At 41.3% G+C, this 27,604-nt stretch overlaps 1 protein-coding gene across 1 annotated transcript in view; it reads left to right on the forward strand.

Annotated features, from left to right (window-relative positions):
* The window catches only part of RANBP17 (RAN binding protein 17), a 225,486-nt gene that overhangs the window by 178,960 nt on the left and 18,922 nt on the right, over window positions 1–27,604 (forward strand). The window contains exons 25-27 of the mRNA XM_006765451.2: window positions 12,461–12,675; window positions 14,788–14,926; window positions 20,806–20,972. Of these exons, the coding sequence (XP_006765514.1) occupies window positions 12,461–12,675; window positions 14,788–14,926; window positions 20,806–20,972 (521 nt within the window). The remainder of the gene's footprint in view (window positions 1–12,460; window positions 12,676–14,787; window positions 14,927–20,805; window positions 20,973–27,604) is intronic.

Here is a 27,604-nt window from a genome sequence, read left to right on the forward strand (position 1 = left end):
CCCCCTCCCAATTGTAAACAACAACCGCGCCCTCGCCGCCAGCCCGCTCCGCGCGCACACTGTACCTGAGAATGTGACTTCAGCACTGCTCCTCCTCTGAGTCTGGGTATGATATTCTCTTTCCTCCTAGTTGTAGAATTTCCACTCAGCCAGCCTTCCTGTGGTTCTGGATGATGTCCATTCCGTCTTTTAGGCGTAATTTGAATTGGTTGTTTGTGGCAGCAATCTCCGGCATTAACCTATGTCGCCATCTTGGTTTTTTTAAAGCCCATTTTTTAAAAAGGCAGAAAAACAGTTTTCTTAAAAGTGTTTTACATTGATTCAGAATATATTCTGGGTCCTGATCTGTATGCATTGTAGGCCTCTGTTAAAAATGCTTTGTTTTAATTGTACAGTTGATATTTAGAGTTGGAGACTGTAATTATATGGAAACTACAGAAATCACTTCATTAAAGACTTGCACTCTATTGTTTTCATCTCTGTCCACAACTGTGTTGCCACAGCTTTTGCAACCCTTGAAAATGGACACATTGGAATCATAGAAAGTAGAAAGCTTTACCTCCTAAAGGTTAAAATGGCCCCCTTTTAAAGTTCTCAATACTGTACCACACTTACGTGCGTGTCCAGTTCCTTTCAATGTCTTGTTATATAGAGATGTATGTCCAGACCTTTTTCCAAAAGCATGATATCTTAGAAAAAGCATAATGTTGGAGATTATAAGATCTGAATACCAACCCTTACTAACTCCATGACCTTCAGTAAGACACTATACATTTTTGTGCCTGGTTTTCTCATATACTATAAAATTAGGAATCCTATTGTCCCTCTGTATCTCGGGAACTGGTCCCAGGACCCCTCAGACACTCACACCCACTGACTCTCAGATCCCTTATGTAAATTGGCATAGGATGTGTGTATAGCCTACGTAGGATTTGTAGACAGGCCACAGCAGGGTTGCCTGAACAACACTTCCTTCACATGGATTCAAAGTAGCGCTCAGTGTGTGGCAAATTCAAGCTTTGCATTTTGGAATTTCTGGGACTTTTCTCCCAGTCATTTTAATGTGTTTTCATTGATTTCAGAGAGGAAGGGAGAGGGAGAGAGAGATAGAAACATCAATGATGAGAGAGAATCATTGATCGGCCGCCTCCTGCACACCCCAACTGGGGATCAAGCCCGCAACCTAGGCATGTGCCCTTGACCAGAATTGAACCTGGGACCCTTCAGCCCACAGGCTGACGCTCTATCCACTGAGCCACGCCAGCAAGGGCTTCCCAGTTTTAGATCCCAGTTGATTGAATCTGCAAGTGCAATACAGAGGGCCGTAATGAACAGCACCTACTGACCTACTCATCTGGTCTTGGGTGAAAGGTAGTTAATGGAGGAAAGAGCTCGGCATGGGCTGTGACCTAGAAGAGGGGGTACACACTGAAATGCCTCTCCTTGACCCAGCGCTGCTCCTCGCACTCAGAGTCCCCTGGCTTTGGATGGGTTCACTGGCCATAAAACATGTTACTTTCTTGTGCAGGGATGCCTCCTGCTCAGCCACACTGCTCTGCTTCCTTCTGCCAGTAACAAGTGCTGAGTTTCCGTTTCCTTACTTTCAAAAGGAAGTAGTATTTTCCATTATGAAGCAATGTACATGTAAGAATTTCTTAGTAGTCGATAGAGCTTTAGCAATAAGAATGTCAGATCCCTATTACAAATCACATTGTATCTTTCGTTTCCCTCTTTCTGGGTCCAGGTTCTTGCACTAAGTGTCATTTTTTCCTCTGAGGTTTATTCATTACTGCAGATGGGCTGGTAAGGGCAGTGGCCTCTTCCTCTGACAGTATTCCTGGACCTCTAGAACAGTGTGTATCCAGCGAGTGACAACAGGGGGCCTCAGAACAGTGCCAAATCTGTGGGCTCCAAAGCTGCCCAGTCCGCTCTCAGGTTGTCTGACACAGAAAAAGGCATCACAGCAAAAATTGAGAAAGACAACTATGTAAGGATTGCTTTGGAGGAAGAACAAGAGGAGACAGAGGGAAACAGGAAGGGAAGGAAGAGGAGAGAGGAGGTGGAATGGAAGAGGGAAAAAGACCCTCAAAGCGTTCTGGAGAAGTCAGGTGTTTGCTTACCTGAAAAAAAAACTAGGAGATCAGGCTAAGGCTCTGCTTCTCAGTTTAGACTAATAATAATGGTAACTTCCATTTTTTTAATCAGCTATTATGTGCCCACTCCTGCCCTAGGCCATTTGTCAGACGTTAGCCCATTGAATCCTCAAGTCTGCCACTCACTAGTCATTGGGATTTGATTAAGTTGCTTAGCCACTTTTGCTTCAGTTTCTTATTAAACAGAGAAAATAATGCTTACTTCATTAGGTGATTGTGAAGATTCAATTAGATTATGCATGAAAAGCCCTTAGAACAGTTAGCTGCTATGATTATTGTTAGGAAGAAACTGGAGCTCATGGAGGTTAAGCGATCTGCCAAATATTACAAAGCTAGACATAGTTGAACTGGAATTCGGAGTCTGAGTGACTTGAGACAATAGCCTTCCATATTTCTTATTGCCACTTGGGAGTTGCCAAAGGAAGATTATACCTTGGATGTTTATGATGAAGCACTGTTCTTGTAAGTATGGCAGTTTCTGTCCTAAAACTTGAGGGAATCAAAGGCTCAATAGAGAAATGTCCTTCAACTTTGTCACCAGTGACTTTTACATGTGCACTTTACATAGAATAATAGAAAAATAACTCTCACCTTCACTGATTCATTGCTGACCCTGTCAGCCAGGCTGATCTTGTCTGTCTTTACTTTCTGTAATGTTTCATTACCCATGCTTTTACCTCTGGAGATTCTAACATGCTCACTGGAGCAAGACCATGTGGGTGCCATCCAGGAGTCTGGAAGGTGAGGGAGAGAGGAACTGGGAGGGCACGGGAGCCAGCATTATTTATTTCTTTGTGAGCCAAGGCGAAGGAAGGGGAAGCCCATGGAGGGAAAGGGCCAGAACATTCTGTGATCCCTTCTGTCCCCATCCGCACTGGGCTTTTTCTCTGCTCACCTCTCCTGGGCAGTATTTGAGTAGCCAGGGACTGGGGAAATGCAGAGCAGGAAGACTCATTTCCAAATGCACCTGATTTGCTACATATTTTGTGAGATACCTCCACCTCCCTGCTCAATGAGACTGGCAGAAAAATAATACTTTTGATATGCTGTTTTATTTATCTGCATTCTGTCATGATATACTTTGATGTAAGTTTTTAATTTTGCTGCAGCTCTCAGCTGCTCTCGCCGTTACAGCTCGGGGTCAGCAATGAGGTTAGCCACAGTAGCACAAAACAATTTCCTGTTCGTACAGCCCAGGTAACATTTGGATGAGGATTAAATTTTACCACATTTTCTACTAGCCCAAGCCTATTATTTCTAATGAGTTTTAAATTGCTTCAAGAACATGTATTTCAAAACTTAGTGCTATGATCCGTTCAGCCCAAGCAACTTAATAAAAGAAATTTCTTTCTTAAATTTTTGGTTAAAGTGTTGCATGCAGTGTAATAAATGTTATTACTTTGGAAACCTACTTCTCAGTTTTAACAACTGGATGTTTTTTATGCTCAATTTCCATTTGTCTAATCTTTTCTTCCCTTTGCCTCTGGGTGCTGGTATCTTTAGTGACATCTGTTGGTTGAAGAGTGCACAGAAGGGAGAAATAGTGTTTGTTTTCCTAAGACCAGCCTAGATGGAACTGCTTTTATTTCTTCATTATGTGCCTGATTTAAGTTCATTGTGAAATGTGAACTTTAAAAATGAATAGAACAAGCTATGCTTATTCATTATACATAAGAATTGACAGCAGGGCTCTTTTTAGCATTGTATGCTCCAGGTGCATTTAAGGTATACTTAATGATATGCATAAATTGAATTTGTAAAGTCCATGCCACTGTTATTTACTGTGGCCTAGAAAACAGACCAGTGGTTTTCCAACTGGGGTTCTGCAGAACCCTAGAGATCTATGACTGTGCCAAGAGGCCCTCCAGAGAGGGGAGGGTGGGGGCCTCTTGCCACGTTAAGCAGAACCAGGCAGTCCTCGGCTTACTTCGGACCCATCTCCCATTCACAGCATTTATAAAAAAATAAATAAAAAAGTTCCGTCATTTTGACATAAGTGCATATGTGCTTTATGTTTTTATTATTTATTTACCGCAAGTAAAGGTCAGGAACTGTTATCTTTCTTTTAAATTTGTTTACTGTTTCACTTCATTGCTGCTGTGTCTGTGCTCCCTGTGAGTGACGTAGGTGCTTATGTAGGTGGGTTCTGACACCGAAAATCGTGTTACATTGCGCCATAGGAACAGATCTATCAAAATAAAGTCTTTGTTTTACTATAGTTGTAAATATCAAAAAATTTCTATATGTGACACGGCACCAGAGTTAAGTTAGGGTTTTTCAAAATGCTGACACGCCAAGCTCAAAAGGTTCGCCATCACTGACCTTCTGTATATAGTTGTACTAGATTTGTTTGTAAAAGGGGTCACCTGATTAACAAAAATTTTTATAAGAGAGCTTGAAAATTACTGGAATGTGCTAGTAGAAGTGTTGAAAGAATGAAGGCTTATGATTGTATACTCATGTTTAAATGATTGCAATAATATAGCTAAAGAATGCATTGGTCTTGAAATAACTAGAAACTTAATAAAATGTCCCCAGGAAATAATAGTTCTGGAAAACAGATTGTCAGGAACCATAGATATGGCCTTAGAACTTATCAAAATCTTGGTTGGGGACACAGAATGACACAGTAGAGTAAAGCTCACAAAAGTCTTGTGTGATAATGAGATTATTAACACCTGAGGATCCCAACACCAGGATCAGGTGGCTTACAAAGCAAGGCCTTTAGAAATATATTCCACAGTGAAGTCAGAAGCTGCGAGTCTTAGAGAGAGTCCCCTTTGCCACAGCACATCTATTAGCTATTTGTATGTCCTCTTTGGAGAAGTGTCAATTCAGGTCCTTTGCCCATTTTTTAATTTGATTGTTTAACTTTTTGGCGTTGAGTTTTAGAAATTCTTTATAAACTTTGGATATTAACCCCTTATCCGATGTATTATTTGGTGAATATGTTCTCCCATTCAGTGGGTTGTCTTTTCATTTTGTTGATGGTTTTCTTTGCTGTGCAAAACTTTTTAGTTTGATACAGTCTCATTTGCTTATTTTTTTTCTTTCCCTTGCCTGAGAAGATACATCAGAAAAAAACATTGCTGCGAGAAATATGCAAGATTTTACTGCCTATGCTTTCTTCTCGGATTTTTATGGTTTCAAGTCTAAGAGTATGTCTCTAATCCATTTTGTGTTTATTCTTGTGTATGGTGTGAGAAGGTGGTCTAGTTTTTTTTTTATTTTTGTTTTTTTTGTGTGTGTGTTTTGTTTTGTTGTTTTTTTGCACATATGTGTCCCAATTTTCCCAACACCAATTACTGATAGACTATCTTTACCCTGTTGTATATTTTTACTTCCTTTGTCAAATATTAATTGACCATAAAAGTGTAGGTTTATTTTTGGGCTCTCTATTCTTTTCTGTTGATCTATATGTCTGTTTTTATGCCAGTTCCATGCTATTTTGATTAGTAGAGGCTTATAGTTTGTCTACCAAGTGTTTTTAAATAGCTGCAAAGTACTCCATTTCATGGTCCTCCTATAATTTATTTAATTATTCTGTTTTTGAGAAATGTGATATTTGATAAACATGTAATTTTTTGCTATCATGCACCATGTTTCAGTAAGCAACTGCGTACATTCAGCTTTTTTAGCTCCACTCATTCAACAAATGTATATTGAGAGCAGCGGGTGCTGTTCCAGACTCTTTGAACTGGAAAAGAAATTACTTAGGATGTTAGAAAGTAATACGTGCTTTAAAAAAGAAGAAGCATGTCAGGATAAGGGACATGGGGAGTACCAGGGATTGGGAAGCATGTGGCTGTATTAAGTGACCGAGGTAGGCCTCATTGAGAAGATGACATTTGATCAAAGACATGTAGTAAATGAGCGAGCTTCTTTGTAGGGCTATCTATGGGAAGAGCATTCCAGGCTGAGGGAACACCAGGCTTTGGGTCCTGAGGCAGGAGTGTGTCTGGCGTGTCTGAAGAACAGCAAGGGAGTTAGTAGCTGGAGCAAAGTGAACCAAAAGGAGAGAAATAATAAAAGCAGTGTCATTAATATCACATCCTGTCAGCCATTGTCAGGACTTTGATGCTAACTCCAAGTGAAAGAGAGGGACTTTAGAAGGTTTTGAGCAGAGGAATTACATGGTTTGACATTGGCTTTGACCAACATGATAGCAGCGGAATTGGTGAGAAGTGGTTGGATTCTGGATATGTTTTAAAGGTATAGCAAATCAAATTTGTTGGTGGATTGGATATTTGGTATGAGAGAAATAATGTAGTCAAGGTATGTTGGCATAGACAACTGGAAGGATGACGTTACCATTAACTGAGATGGGGAAGGCTGAGATGGGTGTGCAGGGATCAAAAGTTCCATTTTAGTCGTGTTGAACTTGAGATACTGATTCGACATCCAAGTAGAGAGGATGAATATGGAGTTGTTATATGGTCTGAAGTTTGGAGGAAAGGTCTGGTCTCAAGAAGCAAATATGAGAATCATTGACTCTTAGATGGTATTTAAAGCTGGGAAACTAGATAAGATCACCAGTCACCAGGGTGGTGACCTAGGTTTGATCCCTGGAGTACTCCAGTGTTAGGAAGAAAGGGGGAAGAGGAGAAACCAGCAAAGCAGAATGAGAAGGAGCAAACACTGAAATAAGAGAGAATCAGAAAAGTATGTGTCTTGTAAGACAAGGAAGAAGAGATAGGCAGTCAACTATGTCAAAAGCTGCCCATGGATCAAGTAAGATGAGTGCTAAGAGTCAACCATTATACTTAGCAACAAGAGACCCCTGGGAGTCTTGAAAAGAGCACTTCCAGTGGAGTGGGTATAGAAAAGGATCAGAGAAGAAATGATGGTAGTGAATACAGACAAGTTTTTGGAGAGGTTTTGTTATAAGAGGGAATATTTTGCATGGAAGTAAGGCCAAGAGAAGGTTTTGTATTTTTATAATGGAAGAGATAACAGCATGATTTGTATTCCAGTAAGATGATGTAATAGAAAAAAAAATATTGCATTGGAGGGGTGAGGGGGGATATTGTTGGTGCTTTGTCCTGAAGCACATAGAGGAGTTGGGAGCTAGTGGACACGTTAAGGGGTTGGCTTTTACAGAGACAGTGTATGTGAGTGCATTTGCCAGTAAATAGGTAGGTGGATATGGTATTGAACAGTTAGCATTAGAATATATTCCCAAAGGTGGATTTACACATTTTTATCTTTGTAATAAATATTACTAAATTGCCTTCTAGACTGGTTGTACTAATATACATTTCCTACAGTTTTCTTAGTCTTCCCACAATCTTATCCGCACTACATCGTTTTAACCTTTTTCAATCTAAAAGGGAAATATATTCCTCTCCAGTCTCTACAGCTTCAATTCTATCCCAAACTATGTAGGTCCAGGGGCCATGGCTGGTTTGCAGAGAGACAGTGGGAGGAGTGACCTGAAGTAAGGACAAGCTTACGGTTCTCTCCCCATAGCTGTTCTGATGATGAATGAAGACAGCCTGGAGAGCTGTCAGCTAAACATCAAATTCACTTTAAAATTTTAGAGATTAAAAGGGAAAAAGAAAAGATAAATCAATTTAATGGATTGCTTTATACGCCAGGAAATAGCATTGTTCATACTGTTGGTTCTTTCTGGCACAGCATACGCTATAGCATCGGATCCCTTGTACCTTTTTGCCCCTAAGTGTTCTGTTAAGGCACCGAGAACTGGTCGCATGTGGGGCATAGACCCCGGAGCCGTTTCTCCATTGAAGGAACAGAGGGAAGGTGGTCACAGATAAAGTGGTGACCTTCCTTTGAATTATGTACTAGAAGGAAGTGACATTATTGCACACCGCACACACCCAGCCTCTCCTCCTCCTTTCCAGGCCATGGCTCCCCAGGTGTGAACTTACGGCTATTAGCTTGGAGAGAGAAATGACCCATGGTGCTATGTGCTGTTGTAGTTGACTTTTACTGAGCACTGGGGTAAGCACTTTACATACACTGTCTCCTTTACTCCACATACATAAGAGCCTTGTGAGTTATAGGGACTGCTGTTATTGTCATCTTATAGTTGAAGAAACTGACTTACCGAGGATAATAATCTGCCCAGGCACCCAGGTAGTAAGAGAAGATGTAGGATTCAAAGCCTAGGTCAGAATGACTCAGAAGCCCACCGGGTCATCACTGCATGTTTATGAACTTAATTATCTTCAGTTGGAATGTTCTCTTGTTCTCCAGTTTCCCAGCAGAGGCCTGTGGAGGGAGTTGTTCCTCTGTCAGTGTGGGGAAGAAGGGAAGAACTTCAGAGAGTCAGTCACTCAAGGGAGGGGCGTGTCAGAGGAAACCATGTAAATAAAAATAGCTCGGCTGGTGTGGCTCAATGGTTGAGGGCCAACCTATGCACCAATAGGTCATGGGTTCAGTTCCTGGTCAGGGCACATGCTGGGGTTGCAGGCTGAATCCCCAATAGGGGGCTTGCAGGAGGCAGGCAATCAATGATTCTGTCTCATCATTGATCTTTCTATTTCTCTCTCCCGTCCTCTCTCTGAAATCAATAAAAAAATATTTTTAAAAAAATAGATCTGAAAGTAGATCTTAGATAAACCAAAGAGATTTCACATCTTTATATATACATCCCTCTCTGAATCTAGATCTTGAGAGTTGTCTAGAAGAGTACTTTTGAGTGCTGGAAGCTAACCAAAAAACCAAACAAAAGAAGCTTCCCCAGAAGGACAGAGAGTAGAGGTTACAAAAGAGGAACCCAAACATTCATATACACTAATACTGAGGAAAATATTTTAAGAAGCCGAGTAATCTCTATCAGGCATCCTCTGTGCTTATTTCCCAGTTCATTTCCCTTATTGGTAGATCTTTTCTACTGTGCAGCATATCCAAGAATAAGAATGGCAGTTCCTGGCATTGGGCCTCCATTCCCCCACTATGGCCTTTGGCCAGGTTAACCGTTCAGTGCACAGTGTTCCCCCAAGTCCCAGCATCTCGCCTCCACAGCCACTGTACCCAGGTCTCGTGTCAGAGGTGAACCAGCACCTCCTTCCCTGCCCCCAGTTCCGGCGGATGTAGTCAGTGGGAAAAGGTTGCAGATTTTCCTTTGTGCCACTCCGATAGTACCAACGTGGCAACTGTTGGCTGGCTGCAGTGGCTGCCAGGCTGGCAATGCCTCCGTCTCCAGCTGCCTGTCAGTGTAACAGGCCTTTCTCTCAGGAGGGGCATGCTGAGAAGGAAGGAGATGAGATTTTCCAGGCACCGGATGGAGCAGGGAAGGCAAGCAGGGTTGTCACACCTATAGTGGAACATCAGAACCAAACCGCAGCCCTGTCACGTTTGTTTACAGTATTGTGAGTGTAACTGCTAGACTAAGCTACTTGAGGACAGGGCCTCCGATTTCAGTAAGTGTTGTTGAATAAAGCTCAATTAGAGTCAATAAATGACAACTTAGCCACGCCTTCTCTTCCATAGTCCTTTTTTTTAGTTACATTTATTGTGGTGACATTGGTTAATAAAATAATATAGATTTTACTAGTAAATGTTCAGTTTTATAATACATCTGCATATTGCATTGTGTATTTACTACCCAGAGGCACCATATGTTTGACCCCCTTTACCCTTTGCTGCTCCTGCACCCCACTTTCCCTCTGGTAACCACCATACTGCTGCGTGTGTCTATGAGTTTTTGTTTGTTTGCTCATTTGTATCCATAGTCTTTTATAGCCACCATGAAATGCCCCCAAGGCACTTGAGCACAATGAGATAAGTGTTTCCTATTTCAAAAGTATTACTCATTCTACGTTTGCACGGTCATGATGGTATACTATTCACTGTTTTAATTAACACAGATGTGTCTGAAACAGTCCAAGAGATATGCGTGCCAAATTGCAACTTTCACATGAAGGTAAACGTTGTGGTTCTAAATAATTAATCCTTCTTGCTGATAAGTTAGCCATTCATTTTCCCCCCATCAGAGATCTTGGTCTACCTATTCCATCTTGTGCTGAAGAATTTAGCACCTTTACTTCCCTCAGAAGGACATTAGCATAAAAAGATCCCAAAAGATGACCCAAAATGCATAAACCACTTCCACTCCTAGTTACTCTGGCTCTTCCCATCACATGTAACAGTGCTTTTCTTTCCTGGGAAAGGCGAGCGGGGAAAGGCCCACCTTGGTTTATATTGAATTTGAGGCAAAGGTAGAAAAGCAGTGGTTGACAGCTGTCCTGTCCGGCACTGCCCTGGTTCTTAGCCGTCCACACCTGTGCATTTCATCTGCCTGGAATACATTCCTCTCCCTCCAAGTTCACCTGGGAAACCAGTTGATCCTTGAGAAGTAACCTGTTCTATGATGTCTTTTCCCACTGCTCTCCTGCCCAAGCAGAGTCGTTTCTTCTCTTCCCATACATCTTGACACATCTCTGTGCGTGTGTCACCTTGCATGCAATTATTTATTTACAGCTCTGTTTCCTGCACCAGACTGAACTCCATCAGAGCAGAGATTTTATTTCATTCATTTGTTTTTCCCAGCACCTCACACACAGGAACTGTTAAGTTAATGCTGTCATATTGCATTGGATCTGTGTGGAAATCACTATCTGTAGGCGAGTTAGGATAAGATCATGAGAGAGGGTGTAGAAGTTGATATGGAGTAAATTCCAAGGTATGCTTCAGCACTCCGGACAATGGTTTTGTCATTCATGTGTATAAATGATAAGCAAAGCTGCATGGGCTTCTGAGGTTGCACAGAAGAAAACCTGCATATGGAAATGTTTCAGTAAGGCCAGCCAAGGGTGGTTTTATGCTTAACCTCTTAGTCCACATGTGGTTACCATAATAAACATATAGGTCAGGATTCAAACAGGGAAAGCAAGCACTGTGACACTTACGGAATAGGAAATTTGTTTTAGGAATTATTAGACCTTGTACGGTCTTGGGCAAAGATGGGGAAATAGTGGGGAGAGTTGGAAGTTGAGGAGAAAAATCACTGCTCAGTCCTCCTGAAACAATGACTTGAATGGACAAGTTGGAGCTGGCAGGAAAATCTAGAAGCTTCCCACACCCAGCTGCTGGAGTGGACGTGAAAGAAGGTGGGGTGAAGGGGCTGGTGTAGTGGCATAGGCCTCAGTGAGAGACAGTTGCCTCTGCATAGCTGTCGCTTTGCAAGTTTGCTGCCAAGAATTGACAGTGAGCTTGGGATCCTTGTCAGCAGGCTGGTAGCTCTAGACACAGCAGGAAAGAGCAGGGACAAACTGAAACCAGTGGTATTTCTACATCTTATTCTCACCATTTCTGATCACAACGGCCTTAAGAAAATTATGGTGGCTACTTCACCTCAACCTTCCAAATCTCACACAAATTTCTGCTTTGCCTAATTCTAGCCCACCACCATACAGGAAATGGATTCTGGGAAAGGTAATTCTTATTTAGCCAAGTTGACACAGTACAAAATCACAGCAGTGTACCTCTAAATTTCGTAAATTGCATTCAGTTTCCATTTTAGAAGCAATACTTACTTGAACAGGAAAAGGCAGAGCTAAGGCACATGTACAACTTTATATTTTTTGAAAAAGCATTCTTGGGTTTTGCCTAGTAATATACCTTACTGGCAAACATTTCAGAAACAAATTGTTGGTTGTAAAAATTTTAAGGTGATTGTATAAACATTTCTTTGTCTTTTGATGGTGAACCTAGAATTTAAGTACAGTCTTTAAAGCAGTCATCTCTTGAGATCTTCTACAAAAGGATCTAAAGAGAAAAAGGAAGGAACATTTATTGTGTGCTGTGCCATGAACTTCTTATGTGTCTCATTTCATTTAATTCATATACCAAACCTGTGAGGGTCCTAAAGGTGAAGTAACTCAAGATCAATTTCATATAAAAGGGTTGAAAATTCACCCCAGAATTTAGAGTAATTTATATCTCAGTCTAGGTTATCTTTTTCTCTTGACTTTGTTGGTTATTTACATTTACTCCTACTTTTTTAACAACTTATTGAAGAATGGATAGCATGTATTAAAGTCATAAAGTGAACTAATCTTGAGTACAACTCAATGAATTTTTATGTATCTTTGTATACATCCAGATAAAAATAGAAAATATTTCCTAATACGCTTGATTGACTTTCTTTGGGCCATTTGTGCTTCCCAGGTAAACTGCCTTATGTTTATATTTTCATTACATGAATGGTGTAATTCTTGAAACAATGGTAGGAAGTGAGCATAAGCAGTAAAGCAAAAATGTGAAATAGCCTGCCTCGTAACTGCTTTGAAGTGTATCTACTTATATCACTTTCTCTTTCTGCTTTTACCCTAAAACAGGTAATCAGATCCTGTCCCTCGGGAGCCTCTCAAAAGATCAGATTTATCCAATGAAACTCAAGGGCATCTCCATCTGCTATTCGGCTCTCAAATCTGCCTTGTGTGGAAATTATGTCAGCTTTGGCGTCTTCAAGTTGTATGGGGACAACCATTTTGACAATGTACTCCAAGCCTTTGTCAAAATGCTGCTGTCGGTGTCCCACAGTGACTTGCTAGTAAGCAACCACGCATCCTGGGAGTCTTTTGTGTGAAACATGAAGTAATACCCCTGTGGGCTCAGAATTGTGATAATGAAGCCCCGGGAGTTAGCACAGCACCAGGACGTTTTCCATTTTAGGACAGCATCTTGATTTAGCTTACAGACTTTGCACAACTATGGTGGCTCTATTGGTATAATTAAATGTGCAATTTTGAAAACTGCAGCTCCCACCCTCTTACAAATTAGTCGTCCAGAGTGCTCCAGGTTCTGCACCTAGAGAAAATGTAATTAGCAATTTCAACTAATTGCTTACAACTATATTTATAATTCAGCAAAGGTCTCTGTTTCTGCAGGAGAAAGTGCAGGTTGGCTGCGGGTCCTTCCCCTTCCCTTCTCCTGTCTGCTTCCCCCGCTGTTCGGCCTGCGTGTCCACTAATAGTCTGGGTGGTGGACAGAGAGCTGACCTGGAAGCTGCACAGCCTAGTGTAGTCTCAACCCTGCCACTCACTGGTCACTCACCGTGAATCAATCACCTTCTCTATTTCTCCAGGCTTTCATTCCCTCACCTTTAAAACGAGTGAATTTAACAAAGTGATCTCTAGGTCCCTTTTCTACTCCGCCATCTAGTTTCTATGATTTATGTCAGTGGTTTTCAAACCCTGAGGCCCATCAAAACCACCTAGGTGATTGTTGGAGATTCAAATTCAAGGCTCCGCCACTGAGCTGTGTCATTATCAGACTTTTTAAAAACATTTCTGCCTGGTTAAATAAAAGCTAATACACGACCAGTGTGATTACAGTAGTTGCTTCATAGCACAGCCAAGTTCATGCTCAGACTTCGTTTAGGCTTTTCCACCTGCTCCCAACCCAAGGTGACAAGATCTGGAGGGTCTTCATCAGTCAGCCTGTGTGAGAAATGCTTCTTGACATTCTGATCTCTTCCTTCCTTCCTTCCTTCCGTCCTTCCTGCCTTCCTTCCTTACTTTCTTCTTTTCTTTCTTTCTTTCTTTCTTTCTCCTTTCCTTCCTTTCTTCCTTCCTTCCTTCCTTTTTTATTTTTTGTTGTTGCTAATTCTCATTCAAGGATATTTTTCCCATTGATATTTTAGAGAGAGTGGAAGGGAGAGGGAGAGAGAGAGAAATGAGAGAGAAACATCTATGTGAGAGAGGCACATCGATTGATTGGCTCCCCCATGCGCCCCAACTGGGCAGGGATCGAACCCAGGTACATGCCCTTGACCAGGAATTGAACCTGTGATCCTTCCATGCAAACGCTAACACTCTAACCACTGAACGACACCAGCCAAGGCTCTGATCTTTTTCTAATAGACAAGCAAACTTCTAACTCAGTCATTCTCCAATTTAAGGGTGCCTCAGGCTCCCTTAGTGTATATATTTAAAATGTCCATTTTGGAACCTCTTTCCAGAACTTTTCACTTAGTGAGTCTGGAGTGAGGATCAGAAAACTATTTTTAACAAGCACCCACGAAGTCCTTCTGACATGGTTGTAATCTCACTTTAAGAAATACTGCTCCAGTTTACTTCTCATTTGAGTGTACTTTTTGATACTGGTTTGACTTTTATTTCAGCTTTTCCAGGATTCTTTCTCAGATGCTTACCTCTTACCTGTAGTGTATGGTATATATTAAGCCATTTACCAAATTATGATTTAGTTAGATGGTTGACAGTGTGTAAATAAAGAAGACTGTAATGCCAAATCCTATTATAATGGGAATTTTTTTGTGTGTTAAAGAGAAAAAAGGTTGCCAAGCCATTGTTAGGCAATATTCAGTGTTAGAATGTTCTAGTACCAAAAAAATAATCCAGCCTTCTAGATTCCATACTGTAGAGATTTTATTTGCATTTAAGTGTTAGTCATGTAAGATTAAGCTGACATGACATACTACACTGGAGCTCCAAGTTAGGATTTCTGGACATCGAGAGATTCCTATTAGAACCCTTTAAATGCTGAATTGAGAATCACTATGTCATTTGTTTCATATATTTATTTTGTATTTATTTTGTTTAAGTAAGTTTACCATTTCCAATATTATAGAAGGCAGTTTCCACTGGACTGTAACACGTATTTGCTTCTCTGTGGCTTGACATTCAGTATCTGTGTGTTGTAGCAATATCGGAAACTGAGCCAGTCTTATTACCCACTCCTGGAATGTCTCACCCAGGACCACATGAGCTTCATCACCAACTTGGAACCTCCTGTGCTCCTGTATGTTCTCACATCTATCTCAGAGGGGCTCACTGCTCTTGGTAAGTAGCACGGAGAACATTGTTTCTAGAGGAAAAACTTTATGTGGTCTCTTAATGTATGCGCTCATTCAGATGATCATTGGAAAAAGGGGGAAAGATTGTGTGCACAAACTGAAAGACTGTAACTCTGATACTCTGCCCCACAAGTCCTAGCTGCCTCGTCCTCCCCAAATTCCAGCTGTTTCTCTTCAACTCAGTGAGATGCGTTGACTTACTTGGCTTCCTCCTTCCTCGCCTGTAGCCTGGAAACTGCTTTGGGAGCGAGCTTGAACACTTTTGTAGGTATTACTTCATTTGTTTCCTCCTCTCTGGTTTCACAGTCCTGTACTACTTGTTGTGCAGTAATTGCAAAATGTTGTTTCATATATTTTGTTCTGTTTTCTAGATGTTTATGGCAGAAGGGAAAATTCTCATAGCAGTTAATCCTTCATGGACAGAAACTGACATCTTTTATTATTACAGTTTGGCTTGACATTCGTTTATCTCACATCATAGTAATACTTGAAGATTTTTAATTAGTTGCAGGTGACTATTCTCCAAATGTGGTCTTAGGCCTGGAATCTGCATTTTAACAAGGGTCTCAAGTGAGTCTTGACAAAGTGACATTATGGAGAGAACACTGAACTTGGAATTAAGTTCCAGTGCTGCCACTTATTAAATATATGACCATGGACACCTACTCTGTGCCTCGTGCTGCCATAGGTGTTCTCATTTCCTTCTCAGAACCGTCTACTGATCAACGAGGTTAGATACTCTAATTGCACTGTTTGTCCTTATTTTCTACTTGATTGCAAGCTTTTGAAGGAGAGGAACCATCTTGATCAGACTTTCCCAGTGCCTAGTACTAATAAGTACTCAATAAGTATTTATTGAGTGAATTAATCAGATAAGATTATTTTCATTACATGGATGGTAAACTGTGGCTCAGAGAGGTGAAACAGTTTGCCTAAGGTCATACAACTAATAAGTACCTGATCGAGGAGTCTTTCTAACTAAAACTCATTCATTCTTTTCATCTGCCACCCTGCTAGATGTACCTGGTAAAAGTCACAGTTTCCGTGGCTAGATGCCTGGTAAAAATGGTTTTCCTTGTATTCATGATTTTATCTTCAATATTGTTGCAAAATGGCATTGTAACCATTGGATAACTGGCAGGTGAATTGTGCTCTGTGTCTTTAAGAAAGAGAACTATTTAGATGTTGAAAGTAACCACTTGTCTTTCTCCTTTTCCAACAATAATAAATTGGCAAAGAGACATTTATAGGTATTGTTTGGGTTATTAGTAGGTTTCACTTCTACTATAGCTTCAGTGGAGAAAGTGAAAGGGAGGTACAGAAAGGTGAATTAGTGATAGAGTAGTGACTTGCTTAGCATGATGTTAAAAAATTTTAGTTAATCATCATTCATTAGCATTTTTAACCCAGGCTAGCTATAATGTGGGGAAAGGTAAAGGTGAATAAGAAAAGTAATTATAGTTTCTATCCTTTTAATCACCCATCTACCATCACCAGCACCACCATCCCCGTACTCTTCTGTACAGAGACCAAGCACAGGGCTTACAAAAAGCTGCTCTCAACTCATTCATTCACTCAATATCAGTTGTGCACAGAACCATGTACCAGGTACATTGTAGACCTTAGCAATACCGAAGGGAATGAGACAGATAAGGTCCCTGCTCAGAGGAAGCTTATCTTCTGACCGGGAGAGATAAACAACAAACACACACACGAGAATGTCAAGTGATGATATGAGCTAAACCAAGATTTTAAATGGGATAATGAATAGAGAATGATTAAGTGTGGCTTCTCTAGAAGTGGCGGGGATAGGGGTGCATTCCAAGAAGTAAAGGAGGGCGAAAAGGCGGAGCAAGGAAAGGTGGGGGCAGGTGGAAAGGTGAACTGACTGGAAACCACCAGAGCTAAATGTTGAATATTAATCAGAATGTGTTATTATTTTTACCACATTCTTGAATTGGATGGACTAAATTGTATGTATGAGTGTAATATGCGAGTGAAATATTCAGGAAATAATTTAGAGACTTAGAGACCTTGTACATGTTTCCCCCACCAAAAACAAACTAAAGAGAAGAAAGCTGTGAATTAGCTACCTACAATGACAGGCTTGGTGTTTTAGGGATTGAAATAGCCAGGTAAACAAATAAGTGAGAAGGAAGATATGTGTCATGCTAGGGCACTTTATCTCATCACTTTTCTCACATCACCTTGCATAAGTAGGTGGTATTAAGCACATTTTGCAGAGGTGCAAATTGAAGCTCTGTAAAGTCAAACATCTAGAAAACAGAGTTTGAAATCTAGACCTACCTGTTTCCAAAACCACTCAAATAGGCCTTTTATTCTGAAATGACCTTTCACTCCGTATTTTTTCTAAAACCTTCTTACACCCTTCTGCTATGGTGAGAAATTTTGAGTCGAAGCCAAATTTCAGCTCAGTCCTATTATCTTTCTTCTGACTCTCAGTTAAGCAACTCTTTCCTACACAGTTGACTTTTCTGCACAGCTTTCTGTGATGGGTCCTAGGGAGCAGGAGGGCTATTAATGATGCATGCGTTTCCTGTGGAGACCGGTTGCACAAGAAAAGGAGCATTGGGCTGTTCTCAGTGCCAAACAAGTGGCAACAGAAGACAAGTGCCTGGTAGGCTTACAGTTATACCCAAAATTGTCTAAATTATTGATGAATCCTTAATAGATTCTAAACACCAAGAACTAGAACAAAATATAAAAACTCATGACTTCTTTCATGTCAAGAGAGTTTCATTATTTGAGCCTCACGCAGAGGCTCACGCAGAAAACTGATAATAATACATAGTCTTCAGCACTGTTCATTCTGTTTTTGATCAAATGCGCCCCGATCCTTCCACACTTTTCAGTCTACCCTGAAATAACATTTATCCTTTCTGAGTCCCCACCCATAAATCAGCTTGCTTTTATCGCAGGGATGTATGCTCCAACCTTTGTGTCTAAAGTGTTTACCTGGCTTTTTCATAGCTGACTCAGTAGATTGGAACCTTTTAATGCAACCTGCATGGCATGTGGTCACCAAATCTATGTGAAGTCTTTCTAATTTTTGTATGAGTGATAGCATATTGCTCTCCACTGGTGAGGGAACCATATCTATTTCCTGCTTGCTTCCTTTTGTAGATGTTAAGTTATTTAACCCATTTACTTTCATGGTTAGGACTTCAAAGGCAGAAATGTAAAGGAAAAGAAAAAAACAACCAGACTCAACAAGTCTTGACTGTTGGGCCTAGATGTTTTCTGCTACATTATACTACTGCTCAGGGTTATGAAACCAAACTCGCTTTTCTGCACAGTGACCCAGTTAGTGGGGAGAGATACACAGTTAATTAATTATCAATCAAATGCCATAGCTTTGGGGGGCGGGGGGAGCTTCTTTCTTAAAAAGCCTATAGAGCCACAGGTTCCCAAACCTATTGTCAATGCCCATCTTTTAGACTTTCATTCAACCCCTGTGATCCTGCATCAGCTACCAGCGTTATCCTCAATCTTAAATGCATACGTTTGTTTTTCAAAACTTGGCCCCAATACATAGATACATGGAACAGACTGACAGAGGTCAGAGGGGAGCGGGGGAGAACTGAATAAAAGAAGAGAGTAGCCAAAGAACATTTAAGCATAGTCCATAGACACAGACAACAGAGTGGTGAAGGCCAGAGGAGGGGTGCTGATGCTTACATATATGCTTCTTTAATATCCAATTTTGCTTAATATCTACTTAATTTTAGTGGTTAAGAGTATAGATCCAGAGTTCCTCCTCGTCTATTTTCCTATCATGGCTCCACCTGGGTGGAGGTGGACAAAGGTTGGGAGCGAATGGGGGTCATCTGTAATAATGTCAACAATAAAAAATAAACTTGCCCCCAACCTACCCTCTCCCTATTTACTATGCCATTTCTTTCTAAAACATTATATGTGAAAGAGCTTTTAAACGGCAGTGTTGTATCAACTGTAGGTTTTATTACTAAACACATCTCAAGACCTTTGAAAAACTTTCTCAGATTAGTTTTGCGTACCCATTCTTCAGTGAATTCAGCTAATATTTCACCTCAGATCTATGACAGGCTCACGCGTGTATCAGAACCTCGGAGGTGAACAAAAGGGGTAAGAAACTATTGCCGTAGGAAGTTGATAATCTGCTTCCAGCCCTACTTTCCCAGTCAACTCTTTGGAGTCCACCACGTTGCCATTTTCTGAGTGCCATAGTGTTTTCAGTGGTTCCTCTGGCTGTTTCTGTCACGGATCATAAACTCCCCAAGATCATGTCCATATGTTAGCAATAGCCAAAACAGCAGGACAGTGTCACACTCTGAATCAAAACCATGAATTTGGCTAGTCTACTTAACCTCCGGGCTTTATTTTCCTCATTTGAAAAATACAAGTAACAACACCTATATACAAAGTGGTTTTTAGAAGTTCATGAAACGATCATTTTGGTGTACAAAGGAGACTCAATAAATGGTTGTTCTATCTTGTCACTTTCTTGCTTAAAAAAACAAACTTCGGTAACAACTCTGTTGCTTGATCCCCAGAGAGGGGTGTGCAGGAGGCAGCCGGTCAATGATTCTATCTCATCATTGATATTTCAGTCTCTCTCTCCCTCTCCCTTCCTCTCTGAAATCAATAAAAATATATTTTAAAAATTAATAATTCTAAATATAATGCCTCTGTTGCCTTTCAGATTAAATGTAAATGTCTCAGCCCATATTGGATGTCCTCAAGGAAGACCCCAACCCACTTTGTCAACCTTCCCTCTCTGACTCCCCTCCACGTTCCTTCACTCAGACTGAAAGCCCTGTTCTCTCAGCACACCCTCCCCTCTCACCTTGAGAGCAGCCTGAGTCCCCTTTGTGGTTTCGGGAGGTGCTGATGCTTACATATATGCTTCTTTAATATCCAATTTTGCTTAATATCTACTTAATTTTAGTGGTTAAGAGTATAGATCCAGAGTTCCTCCTCGTCTATTTTCCTATCATGGCTCCACAGTCATGTAGCTCTGTGTCACTGGACAAATCACTTACTCCCTCAGTGTCCTCCCCTGTAAATGGAGATAATGATAGCAACTATTATAATGCTGGTGTGAGGATTAACAATAATAATCGGTGTAACTAACACAGTAAGTCTCAAAAATACCAGCTTGTTTTGAAACTAGTTATTTTCTTCTCATTCAGCTCCGCAGTACATCTGACGAATGATGAGAAAGGTTAAGTGCCTCTTTCAAAGTAACAATACAACAAGTAGTTGAAAAATATGGGATTTGAAACCAGAGCTGTCTGGCTCCAAAATCCATACCTTTCTACCACATTCGTACCTTGTGTTAATCTCTCTACAGGAAAAAAAGCCTTCCTCGTGTCTAACTAGAATAACTGTGCCAAGCCCATCTCAGGAGCTGCCTCCTTACCCACACTCCCCTTGGTGCCCATCCAGTGATGTCCCCCTCCCAGCCCTCCCGGTGGGGCAGCACTCATGCCACACAGAACGCTGTTATGGTGACTTAGGTGCTAGACACAGCCTCTTTGGCAGCAGGGTGTTTCCCCCGAAGCAGAGCACTTTGCACCAGGTAGATACTTATTAAAGTCACTGAATTGAACAGAGGCTCTTGAAGATCACCAGTGGGAAATTCTGTCCAGTTCTACCCAGGACTCATGCACTTCCTCACGTGTCTCTGCCACGTCCCACAGTGGACAACGGGTTTAAAGAATGAGCAAGGCCAAGCCCTGCCCTCGGGAATTTACATTTGATAAAAATGCTTTGAAACTAGGTGATTTTTTAACGGAGGCATTGTAAAGAATCCGATGAAACAAACGCTTCAGTAATGCAAATGAATTCTCGTTATTCGTACAGATACAGTTGTCTCCTCCAGCTGCTGTACCAGTTTAGACTACATCGTCACCTACCTCTTCAAGCACATAGCAAAAGAGGGCAAGAAGCCACTCCGCTGCAGAGAGGCCACCCAGGCCGGCCAGAGGCTGTTACATTTTATGCAACAGAACCCAGATGTCCTGCAGCAGGTAATTGGGGGTTGGTCACCTGGCTTAAGAATCAGTTTCCCAAAAGCCAGCCTGGTCCCTGACTATCTCTGAGAACACCTGGTCATGCCGAGATTCCTTAACCAGTTATTCCCTAGGAGTATTTTCCCTGAAGGTAGGATATTGCACCAGCTTTAGGACTACCCAGTCTCACCTCAGTGAGGCCAGCATTCAAATAAAGGCTCGTTCTTCCAAAGGCCTGGGAGGGAAAAGCCAGAGCTAGAAATGGTCAACCTGATTTCTTCCTAGAGCCTCGAGTAATGTCATCATAATTTTGCCCTGTGAATACTTTGGGAAGCTACCATTACCTGGGCTCCCAGTCAGTCCCTGGAAACTTGCCATTCATTGTGTCATGGTTGGTATTTTTCCCATTTTAGGATGAGAAATCAAAGTTCAGATAGGTCACATTCCCAGGAGCATCCTATATAATAAATCCTATATAATAAAAGCCTAATATGCTAAGTGTCCAACCATCCAGCCAGTCACTATGACATGCACTGGCCACCAGGGGGCAGATGCTCCGACCAGTAGGTTAGCTTGCTGCTGGCATCTAGCGGATCGACTAGGCGAGATGGGGCCGGACATGCCCTGAAGCCCTCCCGCAGTCCTTCCCCAGCCCCAATTGTGTACGGTGGGGTCCCTCAGCCTGGCCTGTGCCCTCTCGCCATTTGGGACCCCTTGGGGGATGTCAGCCGGTTTCAGCCCAATCCCCACAGGCCAGGCCAAGGGACCCCCCCACCAGTGCACAAATCCATGCACTGGGCCTCTAGTTTAATAATAAGTAATAAAGCCACAATTTTTTTATTGTCAAATGTATTTTCTGATGGGCTAATGTGTGTTAGGTCCAAGTTTAACATTGTTTTTAAAAACTCACTTCTGCAGATCACAGTAGCAGCATGGATTAAAAGAAATATACATGCTGGAAATATTTCCCCAAAAATGACATTTTTGTATCACTATGATATTTTCCAGTTTCACTAGATTTGGCAAATGATACCTTTATAATGCTTCTAGTTGTTTTATTTTGCCAAATTATCTCCATTATAGTCTGGTTTGCAAATATAAATGCTTTAACATGGTCATTAACTAGCAAAGACGTTTCCTGCAATCAATAGAAAATGTCATTCATGATGAAATAGGATGCGACAACAGCTATAGAAGAGATTTTCTTCCTGGCTGTTAATTTGTGCCAATATTTAAATGAAATTATGTGAACTTTTATTGGTGGTGATGTCTCAGTTAACCAGTTATTTTCCTGGTGGGGAGGGGTGTAAGTAAGATTGTGTGTAACTAAGTAAAGGGCTGTAGGCCTGTAACTATTTGGTATGACCCTGGAATTATTACATGTTGGCGATACGGTAAATAGTAGAAGATAACTCACATTTGTTGAGGACTTTCTATGTACAAGGTACAAGAGCGATTAAGACTCGTAAGCCCTGGCTGGTAGTTTGACTCAGTGGATAGAGGGTCGGCCCTCGGACTGACAGCTCTCAGGGTCAATCTAGTCAAGGGCACATACCTCAGTTGCAGGCTCAATTCCTGGCCTGGTCAGGGCATATGTTGGAGGCAACCAGTCAATGTGTCCTCTCACATTGATGTTTCTCTCTCTGTGTCTCTCCCCCTCCCTTCCACTCTCTCTAAAAATCAATGGAAAAATGTCCTCGGGTGAGGATTTTTTTAAAAAGACTCATACAATGTAATTTCACTCCTTAAAAAGGCTCCTGTCAGGCAGGACAGAGAGACAGGTAACTAACCAATTCTTTGAGAATTTGATTAGTATAGTGATGACAGAGTGACATAGGAGAAGAGGACTTTTAGAGGAGTCTTCTCTTTTAGACTCCCACAACAACCATGAAATGTGGATGTCATCATCCCCATTTTACAGATGAATACATTGAGGCTCAGAGATTAACGGGAAAGTGGAATGTGAACTGAGGTCTGTTTGTCTCAAAAGCCCAAGTCCTCGCCGTTTATACCTTTGGTCCTCAAAGGACTAGTTGGTGGGGATAAGTTTGCAGATTCACCTAGACTGCCTTTTCCAAATACACATTCTATCAAGAATTGGGTGTACCTCTCCTCCCCGCACCCTACCGACCCAACTGCAGAAGCCTCTGATATTATTTATTGGGAGTGTGTCATAGCCCTCAGGTGTTTTGCAAGGAGTAGGTTGAAAACCACAGACTTAGAACCTGTAGCCAGTGGAGAAAATAAATACCCATGGCTTGGCCAGGGTTCAGACCCAGCCTCCACCCCACCATGGCAGGCAGCAAGTGCACCACCAATCCCTCCTGCCAGCACTCAGCCATGGTCACAATAGTGTCCTATAAGCTTTGGCAGAAACTTTTAAGTTGGAAAATTTTAGCAAAAATCAATAGGCTGTGGCCCTAGACAAGTACTGTCCAAAAGTGAAGAGCAAGTAACATAGTTGTGCGGAGACAATCAAGTTTGTCTTTACTCAGAATTACCATGCATTTGTTGGTTTAAGTAATTTCTGTGTGTTAATAATACTTGGTAATCCTTTACTTTATAGTGTATGACTAAGTAGTGATATATCTTTATTAACAGTGGAATACATTCTATTTATTTGGAATGTAGGCTTTCAGATAGCATTTTAAATATTAATGACTGGTATCTGGTAGTCAGCATAAATATGATTTGCATTAGCACTAAGTTATATCATCTTGAGTGCCTCTGATGTCAACTATTGGGCATAGTACTATCTGACATCATCTCCTTAGGTCACTGACAACTTTGACCTCTATTCTATGCACAGTTTCTGTCATCTCAAAAGCTCTTTTGAATTGATTTGAAATTTTGACTCTTCCCTTTATGAGGCAGTAAAATTGATAATTATTCAGATGGGAACTGAGCACTGAGTGAAAAATCAATTCCACCCGCTCTCTGCTGCGTATAAAATTACTTCTGAGTCGGCTGGACTGAACGGATGGCCGGAGTAAAAGCAGCAGGAGGAGTGGGAAGAATTAGCTGGACAGAGCTCATAGCCTGAGGGATGGACTTGGAAAAGAGGGAGTGGGCCAGTTGGGGGTTATTATGAGCAGGGGTGGGTCCCATTGATCATCTGTTTACATCATCTTCCCAAGACTTTATAAATCAGCCCTGAAGAGCAGCAGAGCCCAAGGTTCAGCCTCTTACCAGAGGGACTTTGTATTAGATTATTCTCATTTTCACACTCAGATGAAAAGTGAGCCATTGATTATTCATTGGTCGCCCATTAAATGCTGATTTTATAGATGATTTGCCTATCACAGGAGGTAATGAACAAGGTAGCTGCTTCATAACTGGAGGTTTCAGTTTTCAAGGCATCTGTGTCCGTTAAGTAATGCCTAACCCTATTAAAAGGAATGGGTTACAAATTGCTTAACAGTGCTGAAAAACTAGACCCTAATGACTAATTGTGCTTGGAGTTTAGAGAGGGTTTGTCAGCTCTTTAAACTAAACTGATGCAATGATACTGCAATTATTTACTAGTTTGAGTTGTTTTTCCCCCCAACCTGGATCTATATTGCTGGAAGCATAATTGCATGAGGAGTGTCAGTTCCAAATTGCAAAAGTTATCTCCTGAAGCTTCCAGAGCAAATGAAGCAGGAACCCACTTAAAGGGTTTTCTAGCATCTTAATAGGCCTTCCATTTGTGTGCAGCAGCCTGGGAATGACATTTTAAGTGCCTCTCACCTTAAATGTGTTTATTTTGACCTGCTATGTGGCTTTAGATCTTCAGTGTTTTTAAAAACATTTTCCAAATAAGCCATCTATCATATTTTGCAAACAAATCTAAATTTGCAAGCATTAAATGTAGTCCATTTGAAGATGCATTATAATTAAGTGGCTCTATTTCAAGTAAGAATTATTGTCTAACCAGCATTGTTTTGTCTTAACAATTGAGAAAAACCCAGTTTATACATATTAAGAAAAAAATCCCTTGCCCTAGCTGGTTTGGCTAAGTGGATAGAAGGTCAGCCTGCGGACTGAAGGGTCCCAGGTTCGATTCCTGTCAAGGGCACATGCTAGGTTGCAGGCTCGATCCCCAGTAGGGGATGTGCAGGAGGCAGCTGATCATTGATTCTCTCTCATCATTGGTGTTTCTATCTCTCTCCCTCTCCCTTCTACTCTGAAATCAACAAAAAATATTTTTTTAAAAAAAGAAAAAATCCCCTATGTGTTTTTATGTCATTAGGAAGATAAACCAAAATTTTAAGAACAGGCCAATGGAACAGTGAGTAGGCACTGATCTGCTAAGATCAAACTTCTCTGTGAAATTGTTTCCATTTTATCACTAGTCATGTTAAGTGTTTCCATCCATAACGAATAGGTCAACATTTATTTAGTTATCTCAGAGTGGAAGATTTGCCCAAGTTGGTAAATGAGGGAGTGAGTTTTCTAGAATTATAGGGGCACTTCAATGATGTGACTAATTCCTTTCCAGATAATCAGAATAGAACACTGAGGCTGAAAGCTTCCCTAAGTTAGAATTTCTCTTTAAACTAATCGCACCTAAAAAGCAATGCCTTCCACGGAAGTAGAACAAGGACTGTGTGAGCAGGAGTGTTACTGATTAGCTTCTGTGATTGACTTACCTAGTATTAACAAGTTCTTTTTAGCAATTATATTCTCTAAACTCTAAATACGTTGAATGGGGGAGTTAGAACATTTAGTTTTGAATTTATCTTACCCACATCTATTTAACTATTTGGCTCAAGTACCAAAAACCCAAAAATATTCTAATTATGATCTCTCCCTCCCGCCCTCCCCCCACCTCTCTTTTTGCACTAACCTGGCATTTAACTACAAATTGTGAAGAGCTGTCAGGAGCTATAAGAATCATACTTCAGTAGGGACATAAACTGAAAGAACATTCACCCTTTCCTCAATCAGTCAGTCAATCAATGAAAATTGCTTTTGTATAGTGCTCTTTATGACATACATCCCAAAGTGAATTACAGCAAAAGGGAAATCATCTGCTCTTTTTTCATTTCTGTGTTTAGATTGAAACGATATTGCTCAACATTTTGACATACTATACAAGACATCTTTCATACTTAAGATTCCATTCCATAACAGTAAGTAGAGGAAAGTGCAGCCGCATATTTAATAGATGTTGAGATTTTGGCCTATAGAACCTTAGCAAGACTCGCACAGTGGGAAACACTTAAGCAGATGAAATATATTCATGTCTCTTAGCCTCTTAAAAAATAATTAGCCAGATTTTCTAATGTTATTAAAGACATTCTAGTGAACCCTAAATAGAAAGTGTGCCCTCCACATGACCCATTAGCTCAGTCTGGTTGATTTGCAACTTTATTATAAAAAATATGACAGTAGATTGATATCAGAAACACACACTGAAAGGCCATTCACAAGACAATTGGGATAGCGTGGTTTGAAAGGTTTAAAGGAAGCAAGGGAGAGGTCATTATCAGCAAAAGTGGAGAATAGGACCTCCCTGTCATGACACAGTTGTTTTTTGCAAATGCTGCTGTGAGCAGCCTCTGTGTATGCTATGTGTTTATTTCTAGGAAGAAATAATATTGGCAGAATATAAGTGCTCACTGTGTGCAGGCACTAGCTTAAGCTCTTACCCATTTAACCTGATTTTGTCATCATAGTATCTCTGTGACATGATCTCCATTTTACAGATAAAGAAACTGAGGCACGAAGAGATTAGGTACCTTTCCCAAGGCCACATAGGCAATAAGTGGGAAAACTAAAACTTTAGCCTCACTCTGTTCAACTCCAGAGTTCACATGCTGAACCATAAAGTGATAGTTGGCAGGTGACAAATCGGAAGTAGTATGTGTGCCTTAGGCACTTGCAATGAGGCAAGTTGAGCTTCCAGTAGGTCCCACTGGGGCCATCCTTAAGGTAGAGTGATTCAGAGCAGTCATCCTACACCTCAACTTTGTGCTGCAGCCGGGACGAAACAGATGGGCAGTGACCCACAGAGGCAGCGGGCAAGGGAGAGGAGGGTCGCTCTGCCAGCTGGCACAGAAAGCCCGTGCTCCCGCCACCGAGGCAGGGCTAGCAGTTTCCCCTCTGTTACACCCACACCCCATCACTGACTCTGTAGCCTGACCTTGGGGTGTAGCATTTAGTAAGCATGTTTCCTGGAGGAGATCAGAGTCTGGTAGTACAGCCATCTCATGATGTTCCTTTGTGACGGTCCTTTAATGCCTTTGAGGTAGCTCCTGAGGTTCACTCTAACCTGATTTTTCAAGGATGGAATCAGTATGGCAGCTGTGAAATGAATTTGGGGAAACAAGTGTTTTTTGCATCCAGCTCCTACATCCAGCACATCCGTAGGCTACGTCCTGATTTTTATCACTGATTCATCAGTAGAGGATACCATTTTCCATCTCTTTCTGGTTATTGACAGCTTCTCTTTTCTAAAGGAAGCTTCTACCACTGAGTACCATTAGCTAGGTCTCTCACATTACCAGGTCTGAAACTCACACCTGGGTTCCTCCGAGCCTCCCTCTGCCTCTCCTTTCCATTGAACAATCTCAGGTGCCTTAGAGCCAAGCAGAAACCTTGGCTGAGGTGGCCTGGGGACACCTGAGTTGAGTACACATCCCTGTCTAAAGGGGGCGGCATCCACA

This window comes from Myotis davidii, unplaced genomic scaffold, assembly GCF_000327345.1.
Source record: "Myotis davidii unplaced genomic scaffold, ASM32734v1 scaffold399, whole genome shotgun sequence".
Classification (NCBI taxonomy): domain Eukaryota; kingdom Metazoa; phylum Chordata; class Mammalia; order Chiroptera; family Vespertilionidae; genus Myotis; species Myotis davidii.